Below are 17,560 nucleotides of genomic sequence, written 5' to 3'. Positions count from 1 at the left end.
CTCCCAAAGGGCTGGGATTACAGGCGTGAGCCACCGCACCTGGCCAGGATTGCGTCTTAATGGTCATCTTTTCAGCCTGTAATCACAAAAAGGGGATCTAGGTTCTCCCATCTCCCATTAGTAGACCCAGTTCCTACCAACCCACACCCTAAAGTCTATCATTTCTGGGGCAGAAGCAATAACTGAGCATCTCCTTGATCAGGCCACACCCTGTCTCCCATATTTTTATTTGTGTGTAAATAAGACAGTTATATAGAGTTCTGAGTATTTTTCGATGAGAAGCTGCTTTCAGTTTTCACACATCTGACATTGATCATGTAGTTTTACAGACGGTTTTAATAAAGTTGCCAACTGTGGTCTTTGGAGTCTGACAGGCTCACCTATTTCATGGCCTTATGACTTTGGGCAAGTCATTTTTATTTCTCAGAGCAACAGTGTTCTATGTATGAGGAAAGGCTGAGTTCACAATAAGTTTAATGATGGTGTTGATACTTACTAGGTATGTTAACAGTTTTAATTGTTATTCTCCCTGTTCCCATTGGCAATTTCCTTGGGCTTGGAGGTTTGAGATGGCAATGAGCTTGACTAGTCTATTTGTAAATCACAGCTGAATTGACTGCAGACTCCTGTTAGAGAAAGCTGTTCAGCTCAACTGTTGGATTATATGCATATTTTTATAATAAATTCCATCTTCCTACACACACACACACACACACACACGTACAAAGATTGCACAGCAAAGCCAGTATAAAGTGATTTGGCATATGATCAGTCATAACTTTTAGATTATCAGCTAATTTCTACCTGACTCTTCAAAAAGCCGATGAACACGTAGATGTCATGCTAGTGAGAATGAATAGCTTTCAGGGAAGGGGTAGGTCCTTTGGGAGTATCTCTATTCTTTTGAAAACGTGTGCCATACTTTTAGATGAGAACACATAAATAAGTCTAAATCATACCAGACATTATTCAGAATTGTCCTTTTATACTAAATCATTCTCCATGTGCTAATTTTAAAATGTAGTTTTGATCTTCTCTAGTTTTTCTGGGAAATTCCTTCTCTGTTGAAAACAGAGCATTGAAAGGAGAGGGGACATCATTGCTTTCTTGGGTTTTATTCCCCATTACATAGAGATATCCCTTGACCTGTGATACTGTGGCTCCTGGAAGATTTAGGAATCGTTATTGCGTGGGGTTAGGGGGTCTTTATGCACAAATACATATTCTCAAAGGACACTGAAAGTATAAATGCCTTTAGGTGGAGTTAGGGAGTAAATGGCATTAAAAGGGAGTCTTAAAACTTGAAAACAGTGTCATGTCACAGTAGTCCATGCAACATGAAGTCACCTCTGGTATATCCAGCCCCTACTTCTGGAGCACGCCCCAGGGGGCTCCTCACTCTCTGCTTGTTACCTTTTACATTTATTTATTGTTACCTTTTACATTTATTCACATCTCTTCAGTCATCCACCTAGAGGAGACTGTCTTGCTTCAGACTGCCTTTAATGATTGGTTTAGGGTGTATTTGCTTCTTCTCCCCCTCTCTCCATTTTTGACATTATCATCTTTCCTTAAAGACCACCTCCTCATACCACTTTTTACTTATGACTAAGCCCTATGACTTTCAGGTGTAAAATTAATGAAATTTAGAAACTGGAAAGAGAAAATCGGTAAGTGTAAGGGTAGGACACACTGCTTTGGAGACCATTTACCTAAATTTCTGGGCATGTGTGAAAGCTTGCGAGGTACTTCTTTCTCATGGAGCACATTGTTTATGTTTGCATTCATGCACATAAATACCTCAATAGTAGTGAGGCTTCACTTGCATTCAGTCCCATTCTCATAGTACCTGACATTCTTCCATTGTCTTCTTCCAGGCTATTTGGGCACATGGTTTGCTTCTAATGAATGTACCTAATACTTGTGTTCGGCTTAAAATTAATCAACAAACCTTCTGAAATGCTTGAAGTAAAACAAAATACTCTTTTGATAAAGCCATACTCCTAGACCATTGAAAATACAAGTATTGTTTAAAAAATCATCTCATAGATAAATGCCATTGTAGTTAAACTACTTACTTGCTGGGGATAGAACAAGGACATAATCCAAGTGGCTTCACTTGCCATCACTGATTTTTTTACATTTATTGTGCCTGTAAAGGACTCCAGTTTGGTTGAATATGATGGAATTATTTCGGATTGAATTGCTAGAAATAATCCTGCTCTGAAAAACCTGGAGATGCACTATAACAATGTCCCTGTCTTTTTAGTAAATTAGCAAATAAAAAAAAGAGTACTTTGGATCCAGTAGAGGAAGTAGGCAAATAAACAGTACACCTATCAAGACTTCTTACTTTTTTGTTTTTTTCTTGAGACAGAGTCTCACTCTGTTGCCCAGGCTGGAGTGCAGTGGCGTGATCTTGACTCACTGCAACCTCCGCCTCCTGGGTTCAAGAAATTCTCCTGCCTCAGGCTCCCAAGTAGCTGGGATTACAGGCCTGCACCACCACACCCGGCTGATTTTTGTATTTTTAGTAGAGATGGGGTTCCACCATGTTGGCCAGTTTGGTCTAGAGCTCCTCACCTTAAGTGATCCTCCTACCTCGGCCTCCCAAAGTGCTGGGATTACAGGCCTGAGCCACCGTGCGCGGCCAAGCCTTAACTTTTGTATATTAATTTAATGTTCTTAGTTTTTGTTGATAGTTAAATTTTATGTAGATGGTTGTCATGCATAAGGTAGGAAGAAATATTTTCTGTGCAGGAGTGAAAATAGGCTAGAGTTCCATTTTGTGTGTATGTGTGGGGTTTTTTTGCGTTTTTGTTCCTTTGTTTATTTGTTTTTTGAGACGGAGTCTCACTCTGTTGCCTAGGTTGCAGTGCATTGGCGCAATCACGGCTCACTGCAACCTCCGCCTCCTGGGCTCAGGTGATTCTCATGCCTCAGCCTCAGCTGGGATTACAGGCATGCACCACCATGGCCGGCTAATTTTTGTATTTTTAGTAGACATGGGGTTTCAGCATGTTGGCCAGGCTGGTCTTGAATTCCTGATCCGCCTGCCTCAGCCTCCCAAAATGCTGGGATTACAGGCGTGAGCCACTGTGCCTGGCCCCTTTTTTTTTCTTCTTAGACAGGCTTGCTGTGTCACCCAGGCAGGAGTGCAGTGGCACAAACATAGCTCACTGCAGCCTTGACCTCCTTGGGCTCAAGTGATCCTCCTGCTTCAGGCTTCTAAATAGCCGGGCCCATGGGCACATGCCACCAACCCTGGCTATTTTTTAACGATTTTTTTGTGGAGATGTGGTCTTGCCATGTTGCCCAGGCTGGTCTTGAACTCCAGGGCTCGAGTGATCCTCCTACTTTGGCCTCCCAAAGTGCTTGGGGTGGCACCCAATCTAGAGTTCTGTTTTTGATCTTTATCATGCATATAGCTTAATCAGGTTTTTGTATGGGGGCTTATTCATGGCATTCAGGTCAAATGAGTGTTGGTTCTCTGCACTGTCTTTAGTGGTCTTTGCCATTTTGGAGAGTATCCGAGAGTTGTAAAAGACACTTAAATACTCCAAAAGTATCTGAGAGTATCTGAAATACATAATAAATGTATTTATTAGTAAATGAAGAAATATTTACTGAGTACCTAATATGCTTTAGCTAGTTTTAGTAACTACAGCCAACAACCATGAGTTTTTTGAAAATAAATTTTTTGCATGTTATTACGTGTTAGTAACAGTAAATTTTACAATGTTGCTTTTGTTTTTATTATTAATGGAGAGCATTAGTTATTTTTTCTTTCCAAAAAAACTGTATTGATAAAAAAGTATCCCTTCTCTATGAAGTAATTTGTTCCCCTTTTATGAAGTAACTCAGTGATCTCTTTATTTATGTATTGTAACCATATGTATGCAGCCAGAAGTTATTCTTCTCTACCCTGCCTCCCACAACTAAACAGCTTTTGGCAGCAGCATGCAATCTTTTTGCTATTAAGTTTCTGTGAAGTAAGGCCAGAAAGCTTTAAACATATTTTGACCAAGATGGTTTAGGAGTCTGGTTATGTCTCAGTTTGCTCTGACTGACTTGACTGAATAACATCTTGGATTGTCAACGAAGTGTTGTGTAATGTGTGTTTTCTCACACTTGAGCTCATACTACAAGATATTCTTAGGTTAATAAATGTATCTCCCACCCAGTGTAAAATAGAGAACTTTCAGTTTAGGAGAAGCCTCCCTGCTCAGAAACTGGTCTCCTTGTCTTAGATTTTTACCTGGACATGGTAGATTCCTGTCCTTTTTTTTCTCCTGAGGCTTGGACTTGCTACGTTTTTTACTATTTTTTTGAAATTTTCCATTTAAAAAATTAATTTTGTAAAAATTTTGAACAGTTTCCAAGTTACCAGAAAGTTGCAAGAACAGTGCAACTGTCTTTTGCATCCCGAAGTTTTGGAGAGTAAGTTGCCAACATGGTGCTTCATCATCCTCAAATATGACAAGGACCTTCTCCTACATCACTCAGTATGTATAATAAAATCAGAAAATTAACATTGACTTTTTACTACCATCTAATCCTCATATGAGAGGTCTGTGAAAACTAGTCAACTGGCAAAAAAAGAAAATTTGAATACTGCATTGTAGAAAAAAGATCATGATAATTCTCAGTTGAGAGTAGGTATAAGTGTATAATATCAGAAAAATACATACACTTAATGTAAACTGAATGGCAAATGAAGAGGCAGCAGAAAATGATCATGATAATGGGGCTGCTGTCCACATGTTTCTCTAGCAATCCCACAATGTGTCTTCATTCACTTTGATGCTGAATACATGAGCTCTTCTATGACAGATCACTTGACCACTGGATAGCACCAGCCTTTGACTTTGTAGTTGGCCCTGGCACCTTGTGTCAAAGTCAGCTATTTTGGTCTTGTTGGTCTGCTTCTTGATGTAGCTTCTGAGAGTTCAGTTATTCAGTACCATTGTAGAAATGTCAGTACATCAGAGGGATTCTTTCATGTATGTGGGTTGCAGCTGCCCACTGCACTATATAGATGGTCTCACATGAGTGAATGTCCAGCCTTATTGCTCTGTTGCTGAAGAGTGAGAGAACTTGCTCTCTGTGATCAAATAGGCTACTTTTTCCTTTCATTTTATTCCTGAGCAAATAATTCTAAATAGAGTTCTTCATATAATTTTTCTCTGATTTATATTATAAAGTGCCATTGTCAAAGTGGCATTATGTTGTGAAATAGATAAGCTAAAGAACAGTTCTTCATAGAAGAAGTAAAAAGGCTTATCAATAAGGCTAATTCTTTGAAATAACTGTTATAGGAAATTAACACTTTTCTGGTAAGTTTTTAGTGTACATGTTTATGTAAATGTGGATTAGGTTTAAAGTTTTTTGAACATTTAAAGAAATTCAAGAAAAAATTCACGCATCCTATCACCTTATCAAAAATGACTTAAGTTCTTTATTGTTTATATGTGCATTTGTATAACTATTACAATAAGGACTTATTTTATTACAAGTTATACATATAGAGTCTGATTGTGATATATGTCCTTTAAGGCTCTTGCAGACCAATTTGAAGATAAAACTACATCTGTATTGGAACGCCTAAAGATTTTCTATTGCTGTCAAGTACCACCTCACTGGGCCATTCAGGTATTTTTGTTGTTTGTCATTGGGTATGGAAATTACTTGGCATTAGAAGGGTAAATGCATTATAAATTGATGATTTCAATTTATGTTTGAATTTTCAAATATTTTGCTAAAGATAATAAACGTATCCACCTGGGAATTGCTAACTGCTTCAAATTGCTATTTTGATTAAAGTGATATTAGACTCATAAAACATTTTTAAAATAATTTAAAACCTTATGAAATAGAATCCTAGAAATTAAATAATAGGAGAATCATAAATGCTTGCATTTTTCAAAGTAACTTCTTATTTTTTAAGGGATGAGGTCTTGCTTTATTGTACAGGTTGGAGTGCTGTGGTGATTCACAGGTGTGATCATTGTGCATTACAGCCTTGAACCCCTTGGCTTAAGCAATCACTCCTGCCTCAGCCTCCTGAGCAGCTGGGACTACAGATGTGCACTACCATGCCTGGCTTTGAAATAATTTCTTATATTAAAATTATTTTAAGGACTTTCTGCCAAAGAAGGAACCTTTTAAACAAGTTGTATACAAAAAGCAAAAGAAAGCATTTATTTGGTATACTTGAAGTTGTGAGATACACATGACTACTCTCCTCTTCCTGAGGCTATGAGAATACCTACTGTAGCTCCTAATGGCACATGGTGGGGTGGGGATTCTGGCCCCTTGTCTACATGATTCTCCTGTATTATAGGTGTAGTTCCCTATTTTGTAAAATTTTAGCACTGAAAATAACTTAGACACCTGACCCAGTTTCTTAATGTTACAGAGGAGAAATTGAGGCTCAGTGCAATTAGCTTTTCAGTGTTGATCACACAAGTGTATGTGAACTAGGTTTCTAGTTTCCTCACTTTTAGTCTACCTCTTTTCCTTAGCTTTTCATTGGGTTGAAATTATACCAGCTAGTAACAACCAACTTTTACTGCATACTTAATATGCTGCATACATTTTATTCTGCATTCCACACATATTCTCTTATTTTATTGCAGCAATTTTTAAAAATATCTGTTTTACACGTGAGGAAGCTAAGTCACAGAGAGGTTAAGTGGAGTCAGATGGAGCCAGCCAGGGGATTACAGATGATTTATCTACTATTGTCATTTTAATCAGTTTTCTGTCCTCTCTTTCATGGATCATACACATAGGTAGTGAGTTAGAAACATAAATGCCAACCCACCATCCAATCATTTAAAATCCCCATTATAAGACTTCTTTAAGTAGGTTATATTCTTAAACACAGGGTGAACTAGGAGGTTTATTATGCATTGGAGTTCAATTTACATATTGAAGGAATCTCAATAAAACATACGCAAGTAAAAAAGCTTTCTGATATCTCAGAAGGAATAGCTTCTTCATCAAGAATGTGTTAACAGCTGGAATTTTTTAGTGTGTTTTTGACTCTGATCTGTGAAATTTGTTAGGCGCTTTATATTATCTGGTCTGGTGGATAAACATTTCAGACTGAGCTGTTATGACACAATGTGTCTATTGAGGGTGTTGCTTTTTATCTTTTTCTGAACAGAAACATTAGGAAACAAATACTGTTCAAACTGAATTTAGCCCAAATGCTTATCTGCCTAGGAAGCTGTGGATTTCAGGATCTTCAGGCAGTTAGATAAGGATCCTTTTTCATTAAGACGTTAATTACTTTTTCTTGCATCATGGGGACGATCTTTGTGTATTATTTTAAAGATTGAGAAATAACAGAACAGTTTATTATAAAAAGAGAATTAGTCTCTACTTTGCTACTAACTAGCCATATCATCTTGGATGTCATCAACTTTCTTCATCTGTTAAATGAAGATATTTTACTGCTCACTGCATAAGCACTAAGATTTATTCCAGCTCTCACATGCCATGGGCGGTTTTTGAAAATGTCCAATTATAGTCTCTAAAATAGCCAAATTCTCCTGTATTCCATGGGTTACTGACGTATTGGACCATTCTCATTATTTATTTTGATAATCTGTAGCTTATAATTTTTAGGTTTATTTCTGAAATTGTCAGTCCTGGATTTTCTGGACTTAACTCTTAAATATGTATTGAATTTTCAGAGTAGTAAAACTATACTTAAGAGAGAACAACACAGCTCTCTCTAATATGAAACTACACCTTATTCTAACCTTACCTACTTTTTTAAACCTTTAAATTTTTTTTTTCCATTTGTGCAGGTGTTAACACTTATAAACCACAATATATTTATTTTTAAATATGTTTAACTTTCACTGGCCTTAACTCAATTTGCTCTTTTTTTTATGTGCCAGGGACTGGGAAATTAGGTAGCTACGTTTGTTAGAATGTGCTTGAAATAAATCTAAGTAGCTTTGAGTGAGAAAGAGCTAGATATGCCCTTCTGAATAAAATTCAGCAGGGCTAATGCATAGATTTTATGTCATCTCTATTGACTGCTCAGAGTTTTAAAAATTAATTTATTGGCTCTCAGCCTCATAAATTAGAGATTGTTGTATACAGACTGTCTAGGTAAAAAAGAAATATTGATTTTTGCTTTTTAATTTCTTAGAAAAAAATTATATATATTTAGTATTTTCAGCAGTTTCTATATTGTTCTTTAATTCCTTATACCCTATAAAGAGGCTTGTTTTCTAAAGTAAAGGTATGTGTTGAATTATTACAAACTTCTAAATAGTAGAGATTATAGAATTTATACATTTATTACAATAAGCAGACTCCTAAAAAGGCAGATTAGGTATACCTGCAAGTGAAACAGGAATCTCTCTTTACACCAAGAAGTATTAATTATTTTAACTTGATTTTTCTAGCGCCAACTTGCAAGTTTGCTCTTTGAGTTGGGATGTACCAGTTCAGCCCTTCGGATATTTGAAAAGCTAGACATGTGGGAAGATGTTGTCATTTGTTATGAAAGAGCCGGGCAGCATGGAAAGGTACGTAATAGTCAAATTTGATGTTCTGGTGAGAGCCTTCCCTCTGGGAGCATCTTCTCACTTGTTTTGTTTTTCAAGCCCACTTTTGCCAATATTCACTTATATTCCTTTTTTCACTTTTTTTCCAGAAAACTTTTAAATGTTTTCTCTGATTTCCATTGGGGCAGATTTTTTATGTGTATGCGTGAGTATGTGCGTATAGAAGAGAAAAGTGGACTGAGATTGGGATTTGACATTTAAGAAAGACTAACAAGAGCTTTGAAGACGTGGGATTTTGATTTCTTTCCTTTACTCACCTTCTCCCTTAGGATGACTTCAAAGTGAAATATTTGGAATTATTTTAATGATCACTAGGTTGCCTGATGATCAGATGCTGTGGGCCTCAAAGGAGGTTCCCTAGGAGAGAGAGTGAGAGCAGCTGGCTTGGTCTGTAAAAGAAAATGCAAAGGGTGTGACGACACCTCTTGAGGCAGAAGAGTTGTCAAGTGTGTCATGCACATTTAATTCCACCCTTAAATTGGGTCAGGAGGGAAAATGTTGCAATATTTGCATCTGTTATTAGTCTGTTGTTTTTTCCCGTCATACGTGAACAGAATTTTAAGAATAAGGGGCTCTGCATTGTAGGTCACTTTAAAAACTGACACATTGAAATCATATGTTAAATTTTGGATTAAAAATTTAAAAGACTTAAGTTGAGTACACAAGCAAGCAGAGTAAAGCCCACAAATTGGATCATTTATACCTATAGTCAACCTTTTGCCATCACCCTAAAAAAGAGCAATAGTGGTTCAAGCATGTGTTTTTCTTAAATACCTTCCTAAGTATGTCTATTTTAGATTAATAGTGAAAGTTGCATTTCTTTCACTAATCAATTAATGGCAGTGAAGGTCTTTGACTTGTATTGACTTAAGGAGAAACCAGAATAAGAACAAAGTTTTACTGTGGAAGATTATTGACTGGGCATGGTGGTTCAAACTTGTAATCCTAACACCTCGAGAAGCTGAGGTGGGAAGATTGCTTGAGCCCAGGAGTTCAAGACCAGCCGCGGCAACCAAGTAAGACCCCATCTCTACAAAAAAAAAAAAAAATTAAATAAAAAATTAGCTAGGTGTGGTGGTGCATGCCTGTAATTCTAGTTACTTGGGACACTGAGGGAGGATGGTCACTTGAGCCTGGGAGGTTAAGGCTACAGTGAGTTGTGATCATGCCACCGCACTGCAGCCTAGACAACAGAGCAAGACCCTATCTCAAAAAAATATTGATACAGTTATAATATTTTTATCCTGGAAAAGAACCCCATAAACATCCATTCTAGCTCCCTCATTTTGTAAATAAGGAAAGGTTTCCCTTGTGATTTGCTTCAGATCACAAGCTGGTTATTGACTATTTACTTGCAAGGTAGTATGGCATGGTGGCTAAAACATAGCCTCTGGTCTCTGGCTGCCGGTAGTCTAATGCCAGCCTTGCTTCATGCTAGCTTTGTGATGTTGGGCAAGTTGCTTTAATCTTCCTTTTCTTAGTTCCCTCATCTGGAAGCACTTAATCTATTTGCCTTACAGGTTTTTACGAGACAATATATGTAAAGTACATACACTGGTGCTTACTTCATAATGTGACATGAGTGCTTGCTGCCATTACTTGCTGTGATTCTATGAGATGTCTTTTCTTCATATTTTAATATCTCTAAAATTGGAATGTATTTAACAACAGGTGGCTTTCCTGTCAGGTTGTCCATACCTGTGCATGTGAAAGCTAATTATAGTTACATTTAGGCCATTTCAGTTGAGTTGTGGACACGATGTCAGCGCTACGTATGTTGTGTTTAATTGCCATTTAAAATATCTTCAAAAGGATTTCATTATGATTTGGCACTGAAACAAAAAGTTATTGAATACAGAGAAAAAGACAGAACCAAAGTAGAGAAATGAAAATTTAGTATTACCGAAATAAACATTTGCCATTGGATAAATCATCACAATTCCATTAACTTTTCTTTAAAAGCAGCAACCAAGTGCTTTATGGGAGCCAAGAAAGAAGGATACCCAAGAGTAGATGAAGCTTTGTTTTGTACTGAGTATAAAGAAAGGTTATCATTTAAAATGTCAAGCAATGTATTGAAGGCAAGAAGAACTGCCAAATTTTTCTGAATAGATTGAAAAAAATCAAAGCAAACAAGAGGCATTAGATTATAATTAAAAGCATTTTTTTCTTTCTTTAACAGAGTTTGTCTTACAACTGATAGCATCTCAAATTTGATGAAATATAGTAATGTATTTCTTCGGCGACTTAAATATCTTTTTAGTGTTCATTGTCTGACACTAAAGTAGTACTCAGATGTTTGTTTAACAAAGGAATGAATGGATGAATGAATATCTTGACTTCCAGTCTGATGTAGTTCCCATTGCATCATTCTTTACTGTGCTAGTCTTTTTACACTGGCCAAGAAATAAGTAATAACTTTATATAAAAATATGGTAGTTTTTGAAATAGTAATATTTGAAATAAGCAAGTTGGTAAATCACAAATATTCAAAGCATATTTTAGAATATTTAATTATTTTTAGAAAGTATGGAAAGATGAGACTTTCCTTAACTGCAGGAGAAAAAACATAATGAATCCATCCCCTTCAGAGAAGGGATTTGACTATGTCCCCCTAAGTAGTTGTGATGATGATTATTTTTTTTAATGTGCACATGACCTTGTAAGAATTGTCTGTAATAATGACAAATGCTTCTGTTTCTAAATCCTCTAGAAAATGTGCATATTTAACATTTTAGAAATGTATAGTCATTTACTTTGTCTTAAGTTTTTTGTGAGTTTTAGCCAAACAGCCCCCAAAATCTTGATCTTAAAATTTGATTTTAGTATTTTATTTAACCCATAAAAGATCTCCTTTACCTGTTTTTCTTATGCTATATTTGCAGATTTTTTAAGCCATAGACCTTAAAAAGTTTTTCTGCAATTTAGAAGCAAATGTTTTATTTCTGAAACAGCTGATATTCTTTTGGTATTTGGTCATGTGCCAGTAGCTGTCACCACATTTTGATTTAACTAGAAGTCTGTGAAATTTTAATCCTTGCATTTAATGCTTAATTGGCATAATTTATTTTTAAAAGGCATATTTGGAGAAATGTTTAATTCTAATTATTGTGTTCTGGTGCTCATGTTTACACCCTGCTGTTGTAGGGTCTCAGAAATTCTAGCTTAAAAACTACCGGCATACGTTCTTGTTATTTAATGACCACAGGCAAAATAGCTAAGATTAATTTTGCTCGACCTTGGTATCAGAACTGGTTCTCATCTGTTAGCATTTAGTATTTAAAGGTTATCTGACCCACTTATAGCAATTTCCCCCAGCTGATAGATGTATTCTAATTTTGTTGAGCAAATTTGATTCCTAAATGAGAGACAAAGACTGAGGGTGAGGGGTTAGGGATAGATAAGGGTTGGGACCTCTCTTGTTTTCTCTTGTTTCAAGGAAGCAAGGCTTCCCTGAGATTACATGGTCCTATCTTTCACTATGCTACATTTGCAGATCATTGTAATCATGGACTCTTAAAAAGTTTTCCTTTAAATTGCAAGTTAATGTTGTATTTCTATTTTTTTTTATTTTTTTTATTTTTTTTTTGCACACAAAAACAATAAACATTTTCTAAAAATACATACAAACAAAAAGATGCGTATCAAACATATTAGGAAGGTTACACATGGGCAGTCGGGGAATAGAAATGGGGGGTGGGAGTTAAAATAAGGTAGAGAGGGACTTTATGTGGATCAGTGATAATAACTCAATCCTCTATTTGACAAAGAAGAGGGAGAAGGAAGAGGAAGAAAAAGAAAGTGGGACAAAGGATCAGAAAGGGAGGAAAATAGAAAAAATTAGAGTATGACTCCAGGGTAGACCTGTTTTGTTGTCACTGAGTTGGTTGGTTGGTTTGTCTGTTGTATTTTTCATGTTTCGCCAAGTTGGCCAGACTGGTCTCGAACTCCTAGCCCGAAGTGATCAACCCGCCTTGCCCCCAAGAGTGCCGGGACCACAGGCGTGAGCCACCACGTCCAGCCCCCACATTGCTTCTGGCCTCCATGGTAGACCTCCCAGACGGAGCGGCCGGGCAGAGGCACTCCTCATTTCTTCCCAGACACGGGGCGGCCGGGCAGAGGCGCTCCTCACTTCCCAGACGGGGCGGCCAGGCAGAGACGCTCCTCACTTCTTCCCAGACGATGGGTGGCCGGGCAGAGGTGCTCCTCACTTCCCAGACGGGGTGGCCGGGCCGAGGCGCTCCTCACTTCCCAGACGGGGCGGCCGGGCCGAGGCGCTCCTCACTTCCGAGACGGGGCGGCCGGGCAGAGGCGCTCCTCACTTCCCAGACGATGGGTGGCTGGGCAGAGGCTCTCCTCATTTCCCAGATGGGGCGGCCGGGCAGAGGTGCTCCTCACTTCTTCCCGGACGGGGAGGCCGGGCAGAGGCGCTCCTCACTTCCCAGACGGGGCGGCCGGGCAGAGGCGCTCCTCACTTTTTCCCAGACGGGGCAGCCGGGCAGAGGCGCTCCTCACTTCTTCCCGGACGGGGCGGCCGGGCAGAGGCGCTCCTCACTTCTTCCCGGACGGGGCGGCCGGGCAGAGGCGCTCCTCACTTCTTCCCGGACGGGGCGGCCGGGCAGAGGCGCTCCTCACTTCTTCCCGGACGGGGCGGCCGGGCAGAGGCGCTCCTCACTTCTTCCTGGACGGGGCGGCCGGGCAGAGGCGCTCCTCACCTCCCAGACGATAGGTGGCCGGGCAGAGGCGCTCCTCATTTCACAGATGGGGCGGCCGGGCAGAGGCGCTCCTCACTTCCCAGACGGGGTGGCCGGGCAGAGGCGCTCCTCACTTCCCAGACGGGGTGGCCGGGCAGAGGTGCTCCTCACTTCCCAGATGGTGGGTGGCCGGGCAGAGGCGCTCCTCACTTCCCAGACGGGGCGGCCGGGCAGAGGTGCTCCTCACTTCCCAGACGGTGGGTGGCCGGGCAGAGGCGCTCCTCACTTCCCAGACAATGGGTGGCCGGGCAGAGGCTCTCCTCACTTCCCAGACGGGGCGGCCGGGCAGAGGCGCTCCTCACTTCCCAGACGATGGGTGGCCGGGCAGAGGCGCTCCTCACTTCCCAGACGGTGGGTGGCCGGGCAGAGGCGCTCCTCACTTCCCAGACGGTGGGTGGCCGGGCAGAGGCGCTCCTCACTTCCCAGACGGTGGGTGGCGGGCAGAGGTGCTCCTCACTTCCCAGACGGTGGGTGGCCGGGCAGAGGCGCTCCTCACTTCCCAGGCGGGGCGGCCGGGCAGAGGCGCTCCTCACTTCCCAGACGATGGGTGGCCAGGCAGAGGTGCTTCTCACTTCCCAGACGGGGCGGCCGGGCAGAGGTACCCCTCACCTCTTCCCAGACGGGGCGGCCGGGCAGAGGCGCTCCTCACTTCTTCCCGGACGGGGCGCCCGGGCAGAGGCGCTCCTCACTTCCCAGATGGGGCAGCCGGGCAGAGGCGCTCCTCACTTCTTCCCAGACGGGGTGGCCGGGCAGAGGCGCTCCTCACTTCCCAGATGGGGCGGCCGGGCAGAGGCGCTCCTCACTTCCCAGATGGGGCAGCCGGGCAGAGGCGCTCCTCACTTCCCAGACGATGGGTGCCTGGGCAGAGGCGCTCCTCACTTCCCAGACGGGGCGGCCGGGCAGAGGGGCCCCTCACTTCTTCCCGGACGGGGCGGCCGGGCAGAGGGGCTCCTCCCTTCTTCCCGGACGGGGCGGCAGGGCAGAGGTGCTCCTCACTTCTTCCCGGACGGGGCGGCCGAGCAGAGGCGCTCCTCACTTCCCAGATGGGGCGGCCGGGCAGAGGCGCTCCTCACTTCCCAGACGGGGCGGCCGGGCAGAGGCGCTCCTCACGTCCCAGACGATGGGGGCCGGGCAGAGGCGCTCCTCACCTCCCAGACGATGGGTGGCCGGGCAGAGGCGCTCCTCACCTCCCAGACGATGGGTGGCCGGGCAGAGGCGCTCCTCACCTCCCAGACGATGGGTGGCCGGGCAGAGACGCTCCCCACCTCCCAGACGGGGCGGCGGCCGGGCAGGGGCTGCAATCCCAGCACCCTGGTAGGCCAAGGCAGGTGGCTGGGAGGCGGAGGCTGCCGCGAGCCCAGACCACGCCACCGCAGTCCAGCCCGGGCAACACCGAGCACCGGGTGAGCGAGACTCCGTCTGCAGTCCCAGCACCTCGGGAGGCTGAGGCGGGCAGAGCACTCGGCGTCAGGAGCTGGTGAGCAGCGTGGCCAACATGGCGACCGCGCGCCTGCAGCCAAACGAGAAAAAGCAGGCAGCGGTGGTGCGCGGCGGCAGTCCCAGGCAGTCCGCGGCGCGGGCAGCAGCGAGCCGAGTAGATTGCAGGCTGGGCGACAGAGGGAAAGAAAGAAAAGAAAGAAAGAAAAGAAAGAAAAGAAAAGAAAGAAAAGAAAAGAAAAGAAAAGAAAGAAAAGAAAAGAAAAAAAAAAAAAAAAAAAAAAAAAAAAAAAAAAAAAAAAAAAAAAAAAAAAAAAAAAAAAAAAAAAAAAAAAAAAAAAAAAAAAAAAAAAGAAAAAAAAAAAAAAAGAAAAGAAAAGAAAGGAAAAGAAGAGAGGGAGGGTGGGCGGGCAGGCAGGCAATGTTGTATTTCTAAAACAGCTAAGACTTTTTTAGCAGTTGGTTTGGATTTCCTGTTTTGGGGCTTTTTTTTTTTTCTATCATAGAGATTCTTTATACAGTTTAAAAGATTTTCCCAGAAGTTCTTTCCCCACAGTATAGCCAGAATAGTCTTCCTAAAGACAAATCTGCCATTCTTACCCCAAGTAACTTCTCTCTGTTTCCAGGGTTAAGTCTGAGCTGTTTCGAATGAGTGGCTTACAGACAACTTTATTTATTTATTTACTTACTTACTTATTTAGAGACGGAGTTTCGCTCTTGTCGCCCAGGCTGGAGTGCAGTGGCACAATCTTAGCTCACTGCAACCTCCACCTCCTGGGTTCAAGCAATTCTCTTGCCTCAGCCTCCCGAGTAGCTGGGATTACAGGCGTGCAGCACCTCGCCTGGCTGATTTTTGTATTTTTAGTAGAGATGAGGGTTCACCATATTAGCCAGGCTGGTCTTGAACTCCTGACCTCAGGTGATCCGCCCGCCTCAGTCTCCCAAAGTGCTGGGATTACAGGCGTGAGCCACCGCGCCCAGCCTCACTTTATGATCTGTCTCCTGTTTCCATTGCCAACTGCATTTTCTCCTTCCTCTTTTACCCCCCTTCATACCTACTCTGTCATCCAGGTTGCACCTGAAGTTCCAGCAGAACTTTAATAGCTTGAATTAAAGTACTTGTAAGTTCTTGATTTTGTAGCACTGTCTCACTTCAGACCTTTGTAATTGTTGTCTGTCTAGAACGTTTGTCTTCTTTCAGCTAACTGCTACTTATTCTTTAGGAGATTGCTTTCTACAGAGAGCCTTCCCAGATACTTTCCTCCCACATTTGGTGGTACTGTCCACCTGTGTACTCCTATAGCACCCAAACTACCCTGGTACCCCATTCGTTGGCTCATCTGATCTACTAAATGTAAGCCGCTTAACAACCAGACCTGTGTCAACAGCTGTTGGCCAGGTGTGGTGGCTCACGCCTGTAATCCCAGCACATTGGTAGGCTGAGGCGGGCAGATCACGAGGTCGGGAGATGGAGGCCATCCTGGCTAACATGTGAAACTCCATCTCTACTAAAAATACAAAAAAAAAAAAAAAAAAAAGTCAGCCGGGAGTCGTGGCGCATGCCTGTAGTCCCAGCTACTCAGGAGGCTGAGGCAGGAGAATCACTTGAACCTGGGAGGTGGAGGTTGCAGTGAGCCGAGATCGCACCACTGCACTCCAGCCTGGGTGACAGAGCGAGAATCCATTAAAAAAAAAACAAAAAACAAAACAACAACAACAACAACAAAAAAAAAACCCAGCTGTTGCCCCAGAACCTAGCAAAGTTCTGGCATGTAGCAAGAAGTCAATCATATTTGCTGCATGAGTAACTAGTAAGTGATCACTCAATAGTTATCTCATTGAAGCAATCTCCATGTAGGACACTCCTTATGGATGACTGCATGTGGCAGAAGATACCCCTGCAAACACTGCCTTACTCTTCTCCAAAAACAAATTATGAGATTCCCTGGCTCCCGTTTGAACCTTCTAACTTTAGGAGTAGAAATAGGAACAAACCTTAAAGAATTTTGATTCTTGCTCAGTAAATGCTAAGGACACTGTGAGCATATTATTATGTAATGCTATATTTTGAGGGCCTTATATGTACTGCATTCTTTATATAATTATTTTGTAATTGTCATATGCTATTCATAACAGCCCACAAAATATCAATTGTTTTTGTCAGTTTACTGATTAGCATTACTAAGTGGCAGTTTTGGAATATGAGCTCAGACCTTTATTTCCTTTAAAGCCAGCACCTGTTTCCCCACACCTGCCTCCCGTCGTGGTTATTGTTAATCCCTTAAAAATTGGATATTAGCTTTGTAAGTTAAAACCTGTTGTGCTCACTTGATTGAGAAAAATAGGCAAAATAATTGAAAATACTCTATAAATTGGTAATGCAAATAAGAGATGATCAACTAATTGAATAATAAGGCCTGTTTTTAATTACTCTGTTTCATCTTGGACCTGGAGTATTTATGTTGGCAAGTAACCTTTAAAAAAATCAAGCCAGAGCATGGTGTTGTCACACATATAACTGTGAAAAACAATTAGTGAACATTTGGCTCCATGAGAGAGTAAGTAGGAGTAGACACCACTACATAGAAGTGTAGCTGGGAGTGTCTGACGGGTGGGGCAAAGTTTTTGCACTTGTCACCTCTCAGCTGCTGCTCATAGAATAAGAATTTAGACTAGGAGTAAATTGGCATTCTGCTAAAAGGGTTGTTCTTGGTGAGAGTGAAACGTGCTTTGGAGTTCTGTCAGCTGTGCCCCTGTCATCTTTATGTACTGTATTGA

At 41.7% G+C, this 17,560-nt stretch overlaps 1 protein-coding gene across 2 annotated transcripts in view; it reads left to right on the top strand.

Moving 5' to 3' along the window:
• TTC27 (tetratricopeptide repeat domain 27) overlaps nt 1–17,560 on the top strand; it is a 194,512-nt gene that overhangs the window by 100,941 nt on the left and 76,011 nt on the right. For both annotated transcript variants that reach the window (XM_003262719.3, XM_030800389.1), the window contains exons 11-12: nt 5,557–5,652; nt 8,430–8,552. In XM_003262719.3, the coding sequence (XP_003262767.1) occupies nt 5,557–5,652; nt 8,430–8,552 (219 nt within the window). The remainder of the gene's footprint in view (nt 1–5,556; nt 5,653–8,429; nt 8,553–17,560) is intronic.

This window comes from Nomascus leucogenys, chromosome 19 (genome assembly GCF_006542625.1).
Source record: "Nomascus leucogenys isolate Asia chromosome 19, Asia_NLE_v1, whole genome shotgun sequence".
NCBI classification, from domain to species: domain Eukaryota; kingdom Metazoa; phylum Chordata; class Mammalia; order Primates; family Hylobatidae; genus Nomascus; species Nomascus leucogenys.
The sequence above is the reverse complement of the archived record's forward strand: the minus strand, read 5'-3'. Positions and strand labels throughout refer to the sequence as shown.